At 44.9% G+C, this 22,542-nt stretch overlaps 1 protein-coding gene across 1 annotated transcript; it reads left to right on the top strand.

Moving 5' to 3' along the window:
* Positions 1–1,593: 1,593 nt before the first annotated feature.
* On the top strand, positions 1,594–1,923 carry LOC112896455. Its single transcript, XM_025964429.1, has one exon. The coding sequence runs from the start codon at positions 1,594–1,596 to the stop codon at positions 1,921–1,923; it is 330 nt and encodes a 109-aa protein (XP_025820214.1).
* Positions 1,924–22,542: the final 20,619 nt, after the last annotated feature.

The raw sequence follows: 22,542 nt of genomic DNA, 5'->3' as shown, positions 1-22,542 counted from the left end.
CCAATCGGAGATGGTGATTCCAGCTGTACCTCCATAGAAGAAGTTGGGCCAGTCAATGGTGAAGCCCAACATCAACAACATCGCCGTGAAGACCATCCAACTGCAGGAGTGCGACTCGTCTAAGACAGCACTCATCAGTGCCCGGCTGGACAGCAAATAGGAAATCGCACTCATCGACTTCCTTAGTGCTAACCGAGACATATTTGCATGGAAACCAGTAGATATACCAGGGGTGCCCAAGGAGTTGATCAAGCATTGCCTAAAAGTCGATCCGAAAGCCACCCCTAATAAGCAACGAGTGCGTCGGTTCTCCCCCAACAAGAGGGAGGCCATCAAAAAGGAGTTAGCAAAACTACTCGTGGCTGGTTTCATTAAAGAAGTCTACCACCTAGAGTGGCTAACTAACCCTGTACTTGTTTTAAAAAAGAATAATAATGAATGGAGGATGTGTGTGGATTATACTGACACTGCCCAAAAGATCCTTTTGTGCTCCCATGCATCGACCAAGTCATCGACTCAATGGCTAGCTGCGTCTAGCTCTCTTTCCTTGACTGCTACTCGGGCTACCATCAGATATCCCTCAAAGAAGAAGATCAGATCAAGACAGTGTTCATCACCCCTTTTGGAGCATACGCTTACAAAACTATGCCCTTCGAGTTGAAGAACATAGGGGTACATATCAACGAGCCATCCAGTTTTGCCTCACCGATGAGCTACACGACAATATTGAAGCTTATGTGGATGACGTGGTCATCAAGACCAGAAACCGCGACGAGCTCATCTACGACCTCAAGGAAACCTTCAATAGCTTGCACAAATTCTGATGGAAGCTCAACCCAACCAAGTGCGTCTTTGTTGTACCACAAGGGAAACTACTCAGGTTCATCATCAGCCACCGGGGAATTGAAGCCAATCCGAAGAAGATCACTGCCATCACCGACATGGGGGCCCCACAGACGATCAAGGATGTCTAGAAGCTCACAGGGTGCATGGCAGCTCTTAATAGATTCATCTCTCGACTTGGGGAAAGAGGATTACCTTTCTTCAAGCTCTTGAAGTGGCATGACAAGTTCTAGTGGATAGAGGAGGCGGCACAGGTGCTGGAAGATCTCAAGCATCATCTCCAATCGCCCCCTATCCTCACCGCTCCATTGCCGGCGAGAACCTGCTGCTCTACATCACCGCGACTACTCACGTCATCAGCACAGCTATCATGGTGGAGCGCCCGGAGGAAGGCCATGCATTTGGTGTGCAGCAGCTGGTGTATCTCCAAGTGGGCAGTGGAACTGGGAGCTCTCAGCATCGAATTCAAGCCTCGCACCGCCATCAAATCACAAGCACTAGTCGACTTCATGGCATAGTGGCGAGAAAATCAAGTTGCAGCTCCAGCCAACATGCCAGAGCATTGGGTTACATGTTTCAGATATGTGTTTCAGATACTATTTAAGGTCTCCAACAACGAAGTCGAGTATGAGAGGTTACTGCATGGGCTACGCCTGGCTATCTCTCTTGGCATCAAGCAATTACTTGTCTACGGCGACCTTGCTAGTGGTTCAACAAATCAAAAAGGAGTGGGACATCAACAAGGACACCATGGACGTGTATGTTGTGGAAATACGCAAGCTCGAGAACAAGTTCTCAAGACTTAAGATCCATCATGTGGTTCGGGACAACAACATGGGGGCAGATGTTCTCTCGAAGTTGGGCTCCGATCGAGCAAACATCCCACTAGGAGTATTTGTACACGAGTTACATCACTCGTCCATCAAGGCACCAGATCAAAGCACCATCGCTCCGGGCCGTTCTGAGCCCGACCGAGAGGTCATGATGATCGAGGTCGACTGGCAGACACCGTTCATCAATTTCATCAACGATCAGAAGGTACCCCCTGGCGTTGATGAAAAAAATGATGAGGCTACATGAATCATCAGGTGAAGCAAGGGTTATGTTCTGGTTAGCGACAAGTTGTACAAGCGCAGTTCAGTAATAGGCATCCTTATGAAGTGTTCTAGTCGAGGAAGGCAAAGAAATACTGCAAGAAATTCATGGAGTCTGTGGCAATCATGCAGTGTCAAGGACGTTAGTCGGGAAAGCATTCAGATCTGGGTATTACTGGCCAACAGCTTTGGCTGATGCCGAAGACCTCATTCGTCGGTGTACCAATTGCCAGTCCTTCGGCAGATAGGCTCATGTCCCGGCGCATAACCTCATCACCATACCACCATCCTAGCCTTTTGCTTGCTGGGGCCTAGACATGATTGGGCCTTTGGCTATGGTGCTAGGAGGTTTTACCCATGTGTTGGTGGCCATCGACAAGTTTACAAAGTGGATCGAGTACAAGCTGATTACAAAGATCCTCGCGGATCGAGTAGTCAGCTTCATCTGCGATATCTTGTACTGCTTTGGCTTCCCCAACACTATCATCACAGATCTGGGATCTAATTTCCACTCACAAGAGTTCTGGGAATTCTGCGAGAATAGCACCATTGAGGTAAAGTACGTGTTGGTTGCTCACCCGTGGGCCAATGGCCAGGTTGAGCACGCAACGGCTTAATCCTTGATGGGCTAAAGAAAAGACTCTACAATGAGAATAGCAAAAAAGAGGGCAAGTGGATTCATGAGCTCTCAGTTTTCTGGGGCCTTCGCACTCAACCAAGCAAAGCCATAGGTCAATCGCTTTTTTATCTCGTCTATGGGTCAGAAGCTATCCTCCCTACGAACATCATGTGGAAGTCTCCAAGACTATAGATGTATGAAGAAGGCGAAACTGATCAGGCAAGAGATCTGGAGCTTGATTCGGTAGAAGAAGTCAAATGCAACGCCCTACTATAGTTAGCTCGCTGTCTACAAGGTATCTGACGCTACCACGACTGCAATGTACAGGAGAGGTCATTCAGCATCGGTGATTTAGTCCTCCGTCGCATCCAAGATGAAACAGGGCTAAACAAGCAAAACTCGCGATGGGAAGGGCCTTTCTTGTCACCAAAGTTACAAGACAAGGTTCGTATCGACTACTGTATCTTGATCGCCAGGAGGTCCCAAACTCCTGGAATATCGAGCTCCTACGGCGTTTGTATCACAAGATAACTCTTACACAAAGTTGTCAAATGCAGTGCAGCATATTTATCAATAAAGAGTTGGTTTGTTCTTCAAATGACTACTTTTCTATCTCTAAGCGAGACTAGATATCTCGAGGGCTTCAGCCACGAGTACTGACAACACGTTAACTTTGCCTAGTCACCAGAAGTACTCGAGGGCTATCGCCACGAGTCCTTTCTGAATGACTACTTTCACACTTGCCCAACTGGCGAAGCGCAATGACTACTTGTGACTAACTCTAACTACTTCGAGTACTAGCCTAATGGTTTGTACGAACCAACGGCATGAGTCACTACAAAAAAGTCGAAGAGGCTCCCACACCTATAAAAGCAATCCAGAGTATTGCACGGTGCGAGTAAATCGTGATTCGCTTATTCTCCCTATACGGGACTTTGCGGTGGACACCAAGTCATCGACTACCTCTAGAAGCATGGCCTTCTAGGTAGTTCTATATTGGGCATCCCGTATTCTTTATCTAGGTGCTACGATTTGGTATTACTCTACGAGTAAGCACACCGAACACATCTACAGGCAACAACAAATAAAACACATATACATGTTTACATACATGGACAGGTTGTTCAGTGGTTATATATCATGTTTACTCCTGCTCCAAGCTATCTAGCAACCTTTGAGCCACTGGCTTTGCTTCTTCGACAAATTCTGAGAATTTCTCCTTAGAACAGTCATCTGCCATGCCATCTACCAGTGGACTCATATTGGCCATCGGCCAATAGGACTTTACAAGCCCAAGAATGTGCGCTACATAAGTTTTGGTGGTCTTCGAGATGTATCTAGAAATTTTAAGTGGGGCTTCACGGAGTCGCTCCAGTAGCGCCCTCTCGCTGATTACTCCCTCTTTTGGAGGATCCACCATGTCTAAGACTACTTGCGCCGCACCCTTGAGCTCTTCAAGTTCTTTATCTTTCAGCTCCTTATCAGCAGCCATGTCCCAGATTTGTGTCACACACTCTACGAGTTGCATATCTGCATCTTGGAGCGCTTTGATCAGCTTCTCTACATCATCTGAATGATGGTATACAAGATTCTTTGAGTCAGTGATCTCATCATCCTTATTTTTATGATATTATTAAGCTCTGCAAGCAAAAGGAGATAAAGAAGTACTCATATGAGTTCAGATACTAGTCTGCACGTATGTCAAAAACAAGATAAACCAGTCGACAGAGTATTACCTCGATGAGTCTTGGCTTGTAGTCTGTTCTTTTTCTTGAGATCTTCAATCTCTTTCTTCAGCAGCCAGAACTCTTGGGTATGCTCCTGTTTGAGGGTGTTGAGCTGATTCCTCAACTTGACATTCTTGTAAATTTGCTCATCAATTTGGCGATCTTTCTCCGGCAACTGGTGGAATCCATCTTCGACAGCTCGGAGCTTGTCCAACTTCTTCCTGGAGCGGTTGGCCAATTCCTACCCAACATAATGAAAACAATTGGACAAGATCAAGCTAGCTGACAAAGGTAGTCATCTCCAGTTCAGGACACTTATCGTGGAAAACTTATACAGATCTTTGAAGGTATCTTGGCATTGCTTCAGGGTTGCCGATGTAAGCATCGAATCTTCAATCAGCTCACATGGAATGACATACTGCCACTTTGGTGGAGTGACCAATATGCCACCCGAAGAAGTACTAGCAGCACCTTGTCCCTGAGGTGTAGGCTACTACTGCGGGATATCTTTCACCTCACCCGTAGCGATTAGCAGAATTTAGGCAAAGAAGATCATATGGGCGAGGGCGGCTTCATCAACCTACCAGTGGGAATCTCTGGGGACTCCTCTTCAACTTCGGTCCTCTCACACATGTGTGGTTCGACTCCAAGGTCTGCCCCTCTAGCTTCTACGATGACAGATTCTAGGGGCTCCTCTGGCACCGATGACTCGACAACCATGGTTGTCACCGGTACCGCACTCAATGCTATGACATCCGACTCCTTCTCTGGCTCGGAGGCTAGAGTTTCCGTGGCATTGCCAGGCTTCTCCAAGCCTAGAGAAGAGGAAGGGCTACATACAACAAACCTACAATTTACAAGTAAAGCACTTGGATACTTACAGTGTGGACTTCTTTATTACTAACTTCTTCCTTTTGAGTGGTCTAGGTCCTGGGACAGCACCTAAAGCACTCGCCAGTGCGGCTTTGCGAGCCAAGGGCAGAGTCTGCTTCGGCGGGGCAACCGTGATGGTCACAAATGAACTCAGGCCAACTGCGGGCAGTGATTGCCCCGGTGCGGCCCTAGCTAAACCTGACGACGGGTCCACTGTTACGGAGGGCACGCTCTGTTCCCTCACAGTATCATCCCCGGCAGCATCCTTGACCCTTCATTTCGAGTGCTTGGGGTTTGAGGAGCTACCAAAGCAGAATCAAGAAAAAGGGTGATAGAGTCGGAGTGCCCGATCTTTCGGTGAGTGGGGATAAATACGACTTGGCGGAAGATGACCCTCACGATCCGACTACGACGAGCGAGCCCGAAGCGCCAATGCAATCGCTGAACCAACTCTCTATGGTTACCGACCTTGTTGATGCAAGATCAGCCTGATCATGAAGATCTTTTACTGTTCGCAATCGAAGAACGAACAAGAAAAAGATGCGAGCAATCTGATTATCACTCGAAGGTGGAGTTCTGAATTACACGAGGACAGCGTTGTTTGCGCATGTCAAGAGTAGCTAAAGCTAAATGTAAACAAAACTTGAGTCTAGAAAGAAATGACGCCTCTATCTAAATAGAGGGAGAGAGGGGCGCAGCCTTAGGAGAGGGGCGGCCAGGGAGGGGGCGTAGCCCCTAGTGGTGGCCAGCCCTAGGCGCCCACACAAGGGCCTCAGTTGGGCCAGCATCTATTCTTCTGGGCCTTCATTCTTCAGTAGCATGACGAAGTTCAATTCTCTTGCACGGGCCTGAGTGATTGGCCCAGAAGGAGGTGGCGCCTGGGGTGGAGGAGCATCTGGTGTCGCCGGAAAAGGTGCTGCTGGCGTAGACGTACTCGTGTTGTAGTTAATGTCTTCATCATCCTCCCCTTCTAGAACTGAAGTCGTCCTCGACGGCAACTCCACATCCTCGCCCACATATGGCTTCAAATCTGCAACATTAAAACTAGTGGAAACACCAAGCTCCGCAGGCAGGTCAAGGACATAAGCATTATCATTAATCTTGGTTAGCACCTTAAAAGGACCAGCAGCACGAGGCATCAATTTAGAACGGCATAAAGTAGGAAACCGATCCTTTCTCAAATGCAACCAAACCATATCACCAGGTTCAAAAGTAACAAGTTTTCTTCCTTTACTACTAGCAACCTGATACTTCGCATTAGCAGCAGCAATGTTTTGTTGTGTTTGTCCATGGAGGTCAATCATGTGTTCAACATGTGCAACCGCATCTATATGTGGGACATCCTTAGCATCAAGCGAAAACAAATCAATAGGTGCCCGAGGAACGTAACCAAAAACAATCTGAAAAGGGCACATCTTTGTAGAAGAATGTGTTGCATGATTATAAGCAAATTCAATATGAGGCAAGCAACCCTCCCAACGTCTCAAATTTTTGTCTAAAATAGCCCTAAGCATGGTGGATAAAGTTCTATTCACCACCTCAGTTTGCCCATCAGTTTGAGGGTGACAAGTTGTACTAAACAGCAATTTAGTTCTCAATTTATTCCAAAGAGATCTCCAAAAATGACCTAGAAACTTAGCATCATGATCAGAGACAATTGTATTCGGAATACCATGTAAACAGACAATCTCTCGAAAGAACAATTCAGCAACACTGCTAGCATCATCAGTTTTATGACAAGGTATAAAATGAGCCATTTTGGAGAATCTATCAACAACCACAAAAATGCTATCCCTCCTCTTCTTAGTTCTAGGCAATCCCAAAACAAAGTCCATAGATATATCAAGCCAAGGGGAAGTAGGGACAGGCAAAGGCATATACAAACCATGGTTGCTCAATCGGGACTTAGCTTTCTGAAAAGTAGTGCAGCATGTAACAAGGTGCTCGACATCACGGCGCATCCGTGGCCAGAAGAAGTGTGCAGCCAGCACCTCATGTGTCTTGTAGATGCCAAAGTGTCCCATGAGACCACCTCCATGTGCTTCCTGTAACAACAAAAGACGAACCGAGCTTGCTGGAACACACAGCTTGTTAGCACGAAACAGGAACCCATCCTGCATGTGGAATTTGCCCCATGGTTGGCCATTCATACAATGTGTGAGGATATCATTAAAATCAGCATCGTTGACATACTGATGTTTCACAGTTTGCAAGCCAAAGATTTTAAAATCTAGCTGTGAGAGCATGGTATATCTACGAGACAAAGCATCGGCAATGACATTTTCCTTCCCGTTCTTGTGTTTAATGATGTAAGGAAAGGACTCAATGAATTCTACCCAGTTAGCATGATGACGGTTCAGATTTGTTTGGGTGAATATGTTTCAAAGCCTCATGATCAGAATGGATTATAAACTCACGATGCCAAAGATAGTGCTGCCATGTTTGCAAAGTGCGAACTAAAGCATAAAGCTCCTTATCATAAGTGGAATATCTCAGGCTAGCACCGCTTAATTTCTCACTAAAATAAGCAACCGGTTTCCCTTCTTGTAACAAAACAGCACCTAGCCCAATACCGCTAGCATCACATTCAAGCTCAAACACTTTATTAAAATCAGGCAATTGCAAGAGGGGAGCATGTGTTAACTTATCTTTCAAAGTGTTGAACGCTACCTCCTGCGAGTCGCCCCAAGCAAATGGCGCACCTTTCTTTGTAAGCTCGTGGAAAGGGGCTGCAATGGAGCTGAAATCACGGACGAACCGACGGTAGAATCCTGCAAGTCGAAGAAAGCTCCGAATCTGTGTGACCATCGTCGGTGTAGGCCATTCCCGAATGGCATCAATCTTGCTGCTGTCCACCTCAATGCCCTGCGGAGTCACAACATAACCAAGAAACAAGACACGTTGCATGCAAAAGATGCATTTTTCCATGTTACCAAATAAGCGAGCTGCACGCAACGCATCAAAAACAGCACTCAAATATTCTAAATGCTCTTCCATAGTCTTGCTGTAAATAAGGATATCATCAAAATAGACAACAACAAACAATCCTATGAAGGGCCTTAGAACTTCGTTCATCAAACGCATAAAGGTGCTGGGAGCATTAGTCAAACCAAACGGCATAACCAACCATTCATATAACCCAAATTTCGTTTTAAAAGCCGTTTTCCATTCATCACCCAGTTTCATTCAGATCTGATGGTAACCACTACGCAAATCAATTTTAGTGAAAAGAATGGCACCACTAAGCTCATCTAGCATATCATCAAGGCGTGGTATAGGGTATCGATAATGAATGGTGACGTTATTAGTAGCGCGACAGTCTACACACATACGCCATGACCCATCTTTCTTTGGAACAAGTAAAACAGGAACCGAGCAAGGGCTAAGAGATTCACGAATGTAACCCTTATCAAGCAATGCCTGCACCTGGCACTGGATCTCCTTTGTCTCATCCGGATTCGTACGGTACGGGGCGCGGTTTGGAAGCTGGGCGCCGGGGATGATGAACCCCGACGGGTACGAGGGAGCCCGATCTTTCGATGAGAGATGGTGGTGGTGTGGATTTGGTGGAGGCCAACGTTGGCTGCCCGACTACCACAACCAAGATGGTGTGGCACCTTGAGCGACAGGTACACCGTCTCCTGATAACTACGATTTGGGGTGGAGGTCGAAGTTGTGCTACCCGACTACAACAACCACAAGGGTGTTGCGCCTTAGCGATAGTTACACCGGCTCCGATTGTTGCTGTTCTTGCCGTGCCAAGAACAGCCTTGAACCTGCAAGCAATAGAAGAACAAGCAAGAACAAGATAACAAGCAAACACTCACGAATTCGATAGAAGGTGGGGTTCTGATACAAGTATTCGGGTGGTCTAGCCGACACACTCGTTTACAAGGAAGTAGCAGCAGCTAACTTACATCAAACAAAACCCAAGTGTCAAATGGTGGCTGCTGGTGGTTTATATAAGTGGGGGGGCAGCCAAGAGGCGTGGGGGGTGTAAACCCTAACTTAGAATGGGCCCCTAGTGGGCTGAACTAGATACGAGGGCCTCAGTCCAAGACTGGAAGACTGAACGTCATTTTGGCAATTCTGCTTAACTCCTTTGGAATTTCATCTTGAGGTTGGATCCATCTGAAAGTAGACTTCAGGAGCTTTCCAACAAGTACTCATGGGCTTCAAACAATATTCGGAGCTAAGAGTTCTGGCTTTCCGAATTTGCCCCTTCCTGGAGCTCCGAACTGGTATGGTCCGATCTGATCGTCCACACTCGCTTTCTTGTCGTGTTTGCTCTCCCTCCAATCTGGTTCATGTCCCATGTTCCTAAGAATAAGAAAAGCATCACAAGAATTTAGTAGTACCCGATTCATGGATGATGGTTTATGGACAGCGAGGAACGAGTTTACTTGATAATTTAGCTCTCGTGCACGAGCTCTTGTCATTGGTCCTTGCTGCGTAGTAGGCATGGGTGTATCGTTGGGAGGGATGTCCTCATCATCCTCCCCTTCTTGCATTTGAGTCGTCCTCGACTCAAGTTCATCTTCCTCACCCAAATATGGTTTCAAATCTGCAATGTTAAATGTGGGGCTAACCCCAAAATCTGTAGGCAACTCAAGTTTGTATGCATTATCATTTATCTTAGCTACAACTTTAAAAGGGCCATCAGCTCTCGGAAGCAACTTTGACTTCCTCAAATCAGGAAACCGATCCTTTCTCAAGTGCAGCCAAACCAAATCACCTGGTCCAAAAGTGATATGCTTCTTTCCTCTGCTACCAGCAAGTTTATATTTAGCATTCATGGTTTCTATGTTCTCCTTTGTGGTCTCATGCATTTTCAACATCAACTCAGCACGTTGTTTAGCATCAAAATTCAATCTCTCAGAAGTTGGTAGAGGCAGCAAATCAATAGGGGCTCGAGGCACAAAACCATAAACAATCCCAAAAGGGCTCTTTTTAGTAGTAGAATGTTGTGAACGGTTGTAAGCAAACTCAACATGAGGCAAACATTCTTCCCACATTTTTATGTTCTTTTTCAAAATAGCCCTAAGCATGGTAGATAAAGTTCTATTCACAACCTCAGTTTGTCCATCAGTGTGGGGATAACATGTAGTGGAAAATAGCAGCTTAGTACCTAAATTAGCCCACAAAGTTCTCCAAAAGTGACTAAGAAATTTTGCATCACGATCTGAAACAATTGTGTTTGGCACACCATGCAAACGAACAATTTCACGAAAGAACAAATCAGCAACATGAGTAGCGTTATCGGTCTTATGACATGGTATGAAATGTGCCATCTTAGAAAATCTATCCACAACCACAAAAACACTATCCCTCCCCTTCTTTGTTCTAGGGAGTCCTAAAACAAAGTCCATTGAAATATCCTCCCATGGTGCATTAGGAACAGGTAGAGGCATGTACAAACCATGAGGATTAAGGCGTGACTTAGCTTTTTGGCATGTTGTGCAGTGAGCAACAAATCTCTCCACGTCCCCCGCATCTTGGGCCAAAAGAAATGATCAGCAAGGATGTCTTCTGTCTTCTTCACACCAAAGTGTCCCATCAGCCCTCCTCCATGTGCTTCCTACAGTAATAACAAACACACGGAGCTAGCTGGAATGCATAGCTTGTTAGCTCTAAAAATAAATCCATCAGTTAGGACAAATTTGTTCCAAGTCTTCCCCTCCTTACAGTTCAGCAACACATCCTTAAAATCATCATCATGAGCATATTGTGCTTTAATCATTTCCAAGCTGAAAATTTTGCAATCAAGTTGGGACAGCATAGTGTAACGCCTAGACAAAGCATCAGCAATGACATTCTCCTTCCCTTTCTTGTGTTTGATGACATAAGGGAAAGATTCAATGAATTCAACCCATTTAGCATGCCTACGATTCAGTTTTGCTTGATTTCGAATGTGTTTTAAGGACTCACGATCAGAATGTATAACAAACTCTTTGGACCACAAATAGTGCTGCCAAGTTTCCAAAGTTCGAACTAAAGCAAGCAATTCCTTATCGTAAGTAGAATAGTTCAAGCTAGGTCCACTCAATTTCTCACTAAAATATGCTACAGGCTTACCATCTTGCAGCAGCACGACACCCAACCCAATTCCACTAGCATCACATTCAAGTTCAAATGTTTTATTGAAATCTGGAAGTTGGAGCAAGGGTACATGAGTTAATTTATCTTTGATCACACTAAAAGCATCCTGTTGAGCTGCAGCCCAAGTGAAGATTGTACCCTTCTTAGTGAGTTCATGCAATGGGGCTGCAATGGTGCTAAAGTCCTTCACAAAGCGATGATAAAATCCAGCAAGTCCTAGAAAGCTTCGCACTTGGGTGACCGTTGTGGGAACCGGCCAGCTATGAATGGCTTCAACCTTGGCTTGATCGACTTGAATTCCCTGCGGTGTCACAACATAGCCAAGAAAAGAGACTCGATCTGTGCAAAAGGTGCACTTCTCAAGGTTACCAAACAAACGTGCATCACGGAGAGCATCCAAAACAACACGCAAATGATCAAGATGGTCTTCTAGTGATTTGCTATAGATCAGAATGTCATCAAAATATACCACAACAAATCTTCCAATGGAAGCACGTAAAACCTCATTCATTAATCTCATGAAAGTGCTAGGTGCATTAGTGAGGCCAAAAGGCATGACTAACCACTCATACAAACCGAACTTGGTTTTAAACGCTGTTTTCCATTCATCTCCTAGCTTCATGCGAATTTGGTGGTATCCACTACACAAGTCAATTTTAGAGAAAATTATCGAGCCACTAAGTTCATCAAGCATATCATCTAACCTAGGGATGGGATGACGATATCTGATGGTAATGTTATTAATTGCTCGACAATCTACACACATGCGCCATGATCCATCTTTCTTTGGAACCAAAAGAACAGGAACAGAGCAAGGACTAAGGGACTCACGCACATAACCTTTGTCGAGTAATTCCTGTACTTGTCGCTGAATCTCCTTGGTCTCCTCCGGGTTGGTCCTGTATGGCGCTCGGTTTGGCAAGGAAGCCCCAGGGATAAGGTCAATCTGATGTTCAATCCCTCTCATTGGTGGCAGCCCGGGTGGCACTTCTTGTGGAAACACATCAGCATATTCCTGCAAAAGATTAGTGACAGTAGGAGGCAAAGTAGATGGTACGTCGTGAAGTGAGAACAAAGCCTCTTTGCAAACAAACACATAGCAGATTGCATCATCATCATTTAATTCAAGCAAATCAGATTTGGAAGCAAGGTAACAAGCACTTTTCAAATTTATTTCATTCGTCCTTGCATGAGCAGATTTAGATTTGTCATTCTTAAGTTGCTCTGATTCCTTCGCAACACCCAGATTTTCAGTTTGAGTAGATTTCTTGTTTTTCTCTTTGCCGGCTCTAGCAACTTCATCCCGCAAAATAGCATCGGGAGACATAGGGTGTAATACCACATGATGGAACCCGCTGGGGTTTGCTCCCGATCTTTCAATGAGAGTGGGGGATAACTCGATTTGAGGAGGATCGACGTTGTGCTGCCCGACTACAACACCACAAGGGCTGTGCTGCGCCTTAGCGACAGTTACACCGCCTCCAATTTGTGTTGTTCTTGCTGTGCCAAGAACAACCTTGAACCTGCAAGCAAATCGAAGAACAAGCAAGAACAAGGGGACAAGCAAGCAGCACACAGACCTTGCCCAAAGGATAAATCTGATACCACTTGATGAACCCCGACGGGTACGAGGGAGCCCGATCTTTCGATGAGAGATGGTGGTGGTGTGGATTTGGTGGAGGCTGATGTTGGCTGCCCGACTACCACAACCAAGATGGTGTGGCGCCTTGAGCGACAGGTACAAAGTGTCCTGATAACTACGATTTGGGGTGGAGGTCGATGTTGTGCTACCCGACTACAACAACCACAAGGGTGCTGCGCCTTAGCGATAGTTACACCGGCTCCGGTTGTTGCTGTTCTTGCCGTGCCAAGAACAGCCTTGAACCTGAGCCGGTGTAACTATCGCTAAGGCGCAGCACCCTTGTGGTTGTTGTAGTCGGTAGCACAACGTCGACCTCCACCCCAAATCGTACTTATCAGGAGACGGTGTACCTGTCGCTCAAGGCGCCACACCATCTTGGTTGTGGTAGTCGGGCAGCCAACGTCGGCCTCCACCAAATCCACACCACCACCATCTCTCATCGAAAGATCGGGCTCCCTCGTACCCGTCGGGGTTCATCAGGGGATGAGGTCGATCTGGTGTTCAATGCCGCGGAGTGGAGGAAGACCCGGTGGCAAGTCTTTGGGAAACACATCAGCGTACTCTTGCAAAAGGTTAGAAACAGCAGGGGGAATATCCAAAGAAGGGGCATCATCAAGTGAAGCGAGCATACTAGAGCATACAAGTGCATAGCAGGGCAAATGATCATCACGTAAAGCATCAAAATCAGCACATGTAGCAAGTAAAACAGGAGCATTTAACTTGATTTCAGAATTAACAGGGGTAGCTGGTGTGGTAGTACCAACTCGAATTACACCGGTTCAAGTACATGAGTCCACTTCTGCAGGCTCCAACGTGCTTCAAACGGTATAATCCCTTGGTCTGTCGGGTAGCGTCTCGATAAACCACTGAATGCAGGATCAAACAAGGTACCCCGCACAAAGGCGAGTCCAGAGATACGAATGCCATCACATTTTATATCACAGGCAGATATATTACATGAGTGTTTAAAAGTGACATAACTTTCCCAACCGGGGAAATTATTACAAAAAAAACATGAGTTTCAGGTCATGCAGCGGAGTTTAAAGTACGGCATTGTACACGTCGTCAGTGCGGATGTCATGCTTGCCCTTGCATGACATCACTCGGAGGGGTCTGCGTTGGCCAGGGACGGGTCCCACTCCACGGACCAACCATCAGGCAGAGGATAGGGCCACGGTACAGGCAGAGCTGAGTCGTCAGGAGAATTACCTGAACAAAAGTCACAAGGCAAGGCTGAGTATTCTAATACTCAGCAAGGCTTACCCGTTCATGGTATACACAGCCATGTAACTAGACTTATGAAGGCTTTTAGCTTTGGGTAGAGTTTTCAGCTGAAAAGCATCAAAGAGTAGATCCTTAATGTCAACTTTTAGCTTTCAACTTCTATGTGATTATTCATTCTAGGTAGGCACCTATAGCTATTCAAGCATGGTAGAAACTTTAGCCAAACATCATCTTTGATAATCATGAAATTTCTCTTGTCACTCTATGTGGTAAAGGGATCAAGCAGTCTCAATCTTCGTGAGAAGCGGACGATTCTGAATCGAATTCAACCTTGCAAGGATAAACCTAACTCACACGCTTGGAACACCAAAGGGTGGTTCGGAAGTAACCGTTTGCCTTTCATTCCGACTCGTGGATCAGAGCCACCACAAGCGACTGCAGGACCACACTTCCAAAGTGCAGGACGTACGTCTGTAGCGTGACTACAAAACCCGTACTCCTGGTTGCCCTTGCAACACGTATTCCCACACGTCGAATCGAGTAACCGGAAAAACCAAAATACGAGTGGTGGGAGGTATGTCCACTCCTCGGGCCGATTGGTTACTAGGCTTACCGCTTACCATATTTCACGGCATGTGGCTAGTACTTTCAAACGCTTAACCACCGCTACCACACACTGCGACCTTATCAAATTCAACAACACAGACGGGGTATCATCTCAACCATGATATCTCACAAAACTCCCGTCCGTCATCCTTATAGTGACAACAGGGATGTAAACATTACAACTCCTATATCGCGCGAGTGACAAGGAATCACCCAACTTCTATCGGTCCTATTAGCACAGCAGCTAGTCGGACTCAAGTGCTAATATTCAATACATTGGTTCCTAGGGAAATGCAACTAGGGTTTCAAGCAATTCCTAAGAACTTAATTCATAGAATACGTAAATAGATATAGATTGCAGTGTAGTTAAAATAGTGGGTTATGTTCGGGGCTTGCCTTCTTGTGTAGAGTTGGGGGCAGTAGTGTCAGGGTTTGCCGAACTTTGGTTCGGAGCTTCAGTTAGACCTTCGACGGTGCTCTCGGGGTCTTCGGAAACTTCTACGGCTTGATCCGAGATTAGCTCGTAGTCACCGTCGGCGAGAGTAAACGGTTCTACATGATATGCGAAAAATATAACATTAAGGAATGTACACTCTTTCATTTATTTCATAGCAAAATTTCACTTTAAGAGGTTAACACTCAAGAACTGGTGAAACAAAAGAAGTTTTTGCCTTAAATTATCATTTATACATAACTTTTGACTATATCATTGAATGTACTGAAAATAGGATTTGAAACATTTTAAGTTTAACTTCAAATCTCAATTTGAATTCAAACTTTAGGTAAATAAAATTGTGAAGTCTTGAAAGTTTAATCATAGATTAATTATATACTTATTATGAAAAAAAGATCTAATTAATTAAGCTTTAGCAGACATACTTAACTAATTCTAGTATGAATTAAATTGAAATGTCCAAATTTTAAAAGAACTCAAGTTACAAAATAAGAATAGGTTTGAAAATTCTATACTAGTTCATACATAATCTATAGAATTTGGATACCAAAAATCATTATTAACAAAGTTAATATGTACGAGCTATGCATATTAAACCCCCTTGTCTTAGATTGAAAATAGATTCAAAAATATTCAGATTCAAACCAAACTCATTTAACAAAAGTTGTAGGATTTAAAATCTAGTTTCTAGTAAAACTAGCTTTGTAATATTTGGATTTTTCTACAGTTTGTTATGAAATTTACAAGACAGCAGCAGCATCACATGAAATAACAAAGCACTTAAGGGGGGGTTTTCGGTATCTTTGCACTGGGGTACCTGGGATGAGAACTCTAATTGCAGCTGGGTCCCTGCCCGACCTTGGCAACGGCCGGCCGGTCGGCTTTGGTGGTGTTCTCGCCGGCGGCGAGCTTTCCGGCGAGGAGGACAGGCTAAGCACGACCTACGGGACTCGATGAGTACACCGGAAGGGGTACGCTTGAAGGGTGGCAGTGGAACTTGGCCGTCGACGAGAAGGTGCGGTGGCCGTGGTGGTGCATCGCCGTTCCTGGCAAAGGACCAGCGAACACGGAGGTCAAACACGCGCATGAGCATCGATGTGCTACGGGGAGTCGATCTGTATACCTGAGTGGGATGGAGACCCCGTGGAGGGAGCTGTCGATGACGGAGTCGAGCTCGGGCGGCTCCGGTGACCGGCGGCTCGGGGTGAGGGCAAATCTGGCGAAGGAAGGGTGGGGACTGGACTAGATCAAGTCGAGGAGCTGGGGCAGAAGGTGGAGAAGCAATTGGCCAAGTGAATTTGAGCGAGGTGGCGCGAGTGGGGAGTATTCCGGTGAGAAGCAACGGCGGCGGCTCGGTGTCGCGAGGAAGAAGGTATGGCAAAGCAGCTGAAGGAAGGGGAAATGTGGTTGGGTTTGTGACAACATTTGCTTTGCAGAAGCGAAGGAAAAGGAAGTAGAAAGGAATGGGCACGGCTGTGCCCAGAACAGCGGGCGGCGAGGTGGCGGCCAGCGAGCGCTCGGGAGCACCGTGGCGCACGCGCGGGAGGACACCGGGGAAGGGCTACAGCGGCGGCAGGAGTAGGGGGAACGCGTGGGGAGAGAGTGGGCAGGAGCTGAACGGTGGCGAGGGCCGGGCAGTGGCCAAGGGGGAGGTCCTGCGCCGGCAGCAGAGCAGGTAGCAGCAGAGCAGAGGGTGCAGAGGTAGAAGAAGGGGAAAAGAAATCCAGGGGCTGATTTGGAAATCTTGGAAAGTTCAAAGGTTTTTCAGAAAACTAAAAATCCTCACTGATCCAAAGATCAAATGAGAAAAAGTCCAAAATGAAAGTTGTAGAGTTTTTCAAGCTCTACAAACTTGCTTTAGGACTCAACTTCAGAAACCCAAAGTTTGCAACATTGCAAGTTGAATTTTGAATCAAGGTAGAATTTAAATTACCCCTGTCCTTACCAAACAAAGTTTGGATCAAATTTTTGACATATTTGCAAACATTCATGAAATGTTATGATAACTAGTATTTTTTACAAGTAGGCCCTCAGGTAAACATGAAAGTTACTTCTATTCCACAGTTATTTGCATAAAAGACCCTATAGCTTATGTTTATTTACAGATAGGCCCTTACACTTACTTAAGGGCTTATTCTCCTTATGATAACATAAATTTTTGCACCTAACATTATATTTACCCTAGGTTTCAAGGCTACTTGCCAAACCACCCATCATACACTTAAGAGCCTATATTATATAGAAATTACAAACATACCCTTAGCCCTTGGTACTACCCATAACAAACATGCCTACTCCACACAAGAGTTTAGAGTCTATATCCCTTATTACCTGGATGTCACAGCCTTCCCCCCTAATAAGAATCTCGTCCCGAGATTCGGAAGCAGAAGATGATTGGACGATTAGATTTGGGAATTGGTTGAAAGAAAAGTTGGGAAATTCTGTTAAAGATAAGATTCTGTTTCCCAAGTTGCTTCCTCTTTGGTATGGTGATCCCATAAGATCTTATACATTTTGATCCTTTTCCTTCTGGTAACTCTTTCTTTGGTATCCAAAATTTGGATAGGTTGTTCAACATAGGATAGATCGGACTCAATCTCAACAGCTGGAGTTTCAATAATCTCCGTAGGTACCTTGATACACTTTTTGAGTTGGGAGATATGAAAGACATCGTGGATAGCAGCCATTTGAGATGGAAGGCGAAGTTTGTAAGCCACTGGGCCACAAACTTTAAGGATCTCAAAAGGTCCGATATATCTAGGTGCTAGTTTTCCTTTTATACCGAAACGTTGAACACTTTTGGTAGGAGATACTCGGAGATATACAAAATCTCCTATTTGGATCTGCAGAGGTTTCTGATGAGGACATCACTAGCATGGATACGACCATATTAGTGCCTTCTTGTCCAAAGGTGAATCAACTCCATATCAAGATTAAATTTGATACATTTGAACAATTAATGCTGCATGATGATTTCTGTGCATTCTCGTTTTCAGAATTACTTGACTGGATAAAGCCGTGTGTGGAAATTACATGGAAAACATGAAGGACCAAAGAAATAGATTGGGGACCAAGCCCAAGTCTTCCCAATGTTCTCCACCAGGCCACCACGTCACTTTTGGTGCAAGGAAAGGAAGAGTCCAAATCCAACACGTTTTGGATATTGGATTCGGACTGGAGGACAGAACCAAGTTGTAACGGCTGCCACGACTTCATACAGACTACAATTGGGGAGTTCTTGGACTTCACGGAAAGCTTATAAAGTCTACTTTCATATGGATCTGGACTCATGTCCATATCTTCTCCGAGGCGGCCACAATCGTTGATTTACTATAAAGACCTTTTCTATCCACGGTGCTGCGTCACCTGATTTTGGCCTGATGGGGCGTGTATCAATTGGGGCCCAATAGGGGCGCATCCTAGGGTTTAGGGATGACCTCCACCACGTCCTGGTCATCCTCTACCCTCTCATATACCTCCATAGCCACCACGAACAGATTGGGTTTTGTTTTGTTGAAAGTTTAGCCATTGCTACTTGCTTGTAGACGCATGTGTCGGCTAGACCATCCGTTCTACTAGATTCAGAATCCCACCTTTGTGATTTTAGATTGGTTCTTATCTCCATATTTGCAATTGAGTTGCTTGTTCTACATGTTCTTGCTTGTTCTTCGATTGCTTGCAGGACGAGTGCCCTAGTGGCTGGGTGTTGCGCTCCACAAGATTGCAGTAGCCATTGGAGGTGGTGTATCGGTTGCTAAGGCGCAGCATCCTTGGAAGGCTGTAGTCGGGCCGTGAACGTCGTCTCCATCCACCAATCGAGTTATCTATCCCCTCTCACCGAAAGATTGGGAACAAACCCTAACGGGTTCGCATCAGTTTCCTTCTTCGATCTGCATAACTCTTTTGTCTATACTGGGCTGTTTTAAGATTGGCTTGAATAACTCTAACCTTATCCTCAGCTTCGACGACTAGGTCTGGTCCGAAGATCTTGCGCTCACCGATCTCAGACCAACTCAAAGGAGTTCGACATCTGCGACCATACAATGCTTCAAATGGTGACATCTGAAGACTAGATTGGTAACTGTTATTGTAAGAGAATTCGGCCAAGGCAAGACATTTGTCCCAACTCGTACCATAGTGAATAATACAAGCTCGGAGCATGTCTTCAAGAATTTGGTTAATTCGCTCCGTTTGTCCATCCGTCTGAGGATGATATGCAGAGCTTTGAATTAATTTAGTTCCATGAGCGGATTGCAATTGCTCCCAGAAGCGTGCAATAAATGGTGCCCCTCGATCAGAAATGATGGTCTTGGGGACACCATGCAATCGGACGATTTGATCAAGATAGACTTCTGCATACTTCTTAGCTAAGTAAGTGGTATGCACAGGAAGAAAATGAGCTGTTTTAGTAAGTCTATCAATGATTACCCATATGGAGTCATGCTTTTGAGAGGTATTGGGAAGACCAACAATGAAATCCATGCTAATGTCTTCCTATTTCCATGACGGAAGGGATAGTGGCTGAAGTGTACCAGATGCCTTGAGATGACTGGCTTTGACTCTCCGGCACGTATCACACTCAGATACATACTTGGCAATTTCTCTTTTCATTCGGGTCCACCAAAAATGCTGTCGTAGATCTTGATACATTTTGGTGCTACCGGGATGAATAGAGAATTTAGATAAATGGGCTTTATCAAGGATTTGTTTTCAAAGTTGATGATCTTTTGGCACAACAAGGCGTTTGTTGAACCACAAGACTCCTTGAGGATCAATACGAAAACACTTATATTTAGCTTCTCCTTGAGATAGTTTTAGTTTGATAATTTTGATACCCTCATTATGTAGCTGTGACATGATGATTTTATCTCGAAGGGTATTCTCCATGGATAAAAGATTTAGACTGTCTTGAGGAATGATTTCTAGATTGAGTTTTCTCATTTGATTACAGAGAGTATCACTGATAGCTGCTATAAATAAGCAGTGACAATGTGCCTTGCGGCTAAGTGCATCCGCGACCACATTGGCTTTACCGGGATGGTAATATACCTCAAGGTCATAGTCTTTGATCAATTCTAACCATCGCCTTTGCCTCATATTCAAATCCGCTTGGGTAAAAATCTATTTGAGGCTCTTATGGTCAGTATAAATGTTACACTTAGCACCCATAAGATGATGTCTCCAGATTTTAAGAGCGTAAACAACTGCTGCCAATTCTAGGTCATGAGTAGGATAGTTTTGCTCATGATTTCGGAGCGCTCTGGATGCATAGGCAATGACTCGGTCGTTTTGCATTAGAACACAACCAAGACCAGTCCTAGAAGCATCACAGTAGACATCAGAAGGTTGACTATTATCTGGCTGAGCTAACGCGGGCGCGGTTGTTAGAAGCTTTCTCAAAGTATGGAATGCTTCGTCACACTTATCGTCCCATCAATATTTAGCTTCTTTCTTAAGTAGCTCAGTCATAGGCTTGGCTATCTTGGAGAAATTTGGAATGAATCGGCGATAGTATCCTGCCAATCCAAGAAAACTTCGAATTTGATGGACTGAAGTTGGAGGCTTCCAATCCATAACTTCCTGGACTTTGGTTGGATCAACCGATATGCCTTCATTAGAGACAGTGTGTCCCAAAAATTTCACACTATCCAGCCAAAATTCACATTTTGAGAATTTGGTGTAAAGGCGATGATCACGTAATCGTTGAAGAACGATACGTATGTGATTGGCATGGTCTTCATTATTCTTGGAATATATTAGAATATTGTCGATGAAGACCACGACAAACTTATCAAGTTCCGGCATAAAAATGGAATTCATGAGATACATGAAATATGCCGGAGCGTTAGTAAGCCCAAATGACATAACCAGATATTCATATAACCCATATCTAGTTGAGAAAGTCGTCTTTGGAATGTCACAAGGCTTAATTTTAATTTGATGATAGCCAGAGCGTAAGTCGATTTTAGAGAAGACTTTAGCTCCAGCTAGTTGATCAAACAAAATATCAATGCGGGGAAGTGGATATTTATTTTTGATAGTGACCACATTGAGTGGACGATAATCAACACATAACCTTAGGCTATTGTCCTTTTTCTTGACAAAGAGAGTGGAACAACCCCAAGGTGAAGCACTTGGGCGTATAAAAGATCTTGAAGTTGGATTTTTAACTCGGCCAACTCATTCGGAGGCATACGATACGGCCTCTTTGAAATAGGAGCAGTGCCAGGTTGAAGTTCAATAATGAACTCAATGTCCCTGTCTGGTGGCATTCCAGGTAAATCATCTGGAAAAACATCGGGAAACTCACAAACTATAGGAATATCTCTTACTTTAGTGTCTGTGATAGCATAAGTGCAAGGGTGCAGATATTCCTGCTGGGGCAGATAGAGGGTAGTGACTTCATGATATGGTGATTCAATTTCAATAATTCGAGAAAAGATATCTAATCGTACTCAGTGTTCAGTCATCCAATTGGTCCCAAGTATAATATCAATACCCTCTAAGTTTAACAAGACCAAATCAGTTTTCATTACTTTGCTGCCTAACTGAATTGGTACACTCCTAATCATTTGATCAGAAGCGATCTTGCCTCCAGGGGTAGAAATCATATATGAACCCTGCGTGGGACAAGGATCGAGTCCTATTCGGGTACCACAGTTGTTACTAATAAAACTATGAGTTGCTCCTGAATCAAATAATGTAACAACTGGTTGGTGATGGATATAGAACGTACCCGACATGATAGGGGCTCCGTCTGGAAGTTCCGCAAGGGTGGTGAAGTTAATTTGCCCCTGCCGGACTTGCATCAGCGGCCTTTTACCCTTGTTCTGATTACCTTGATTAGAACTTTGCCCTTGGTTAGGTTTCTTAGGCCGTGAACAATCCCTGATGAAATGATCTGCACTCCCACAATTGAAACAGCGATAATTGCTGCCTTTTGGTGGAGCTTGCCACACATTTGGCCTTGGGCCGAACTACTGTAGTTGCTGGGAAGGTACGGGAGGTCTATATCTTCCTTGTGGTTGGGCGGCCTAAAAACCAATCTGCCAAATGGGGCATTCCTTTGTGGTGCTCTGATCTGGGTGTTGGGAACAACCCGATACCGCGGTGATTGAGCATTCAAAGGCCCAGTAGGAGCCTTTCTTTTCTTCTCAACACGATGTGCCACGATACAATCCTCCTGGGTTAAGGCCATATTAACCAGCTCGCTAAAATTATTAGCCCTAACAAGATTGAGGCGCTCCTTGAGCTTGGTATTAAGGCCACGACGAAAACGATCTTGTTTCTTGGCATCATTATCTGCATGATAACCAGCATATTGGCACAGATGATTAAAAGTCTGTGCATACTGTAGTACT

Source organism: Panicum hallii, chromosome 1, assembly GCF_002211085.1.
Source record: "Panicum hallii strain FIL2 chromosome 1, PHallii_v3.1, whole genome shotgun sequence".
In the NCBI taxonomy this organism is placed as follows: Eukaryota; Viridiplantae; Streptophyta; class Magnoliopsida; order Poales; family Poaceae; genus Panicum; species Panicum hallii.
The sequence above is the reverse complement of the archived record's forward strand: the minus strand, read 5'-3'. Positions and strand labels throughout refer to the sequence as shown.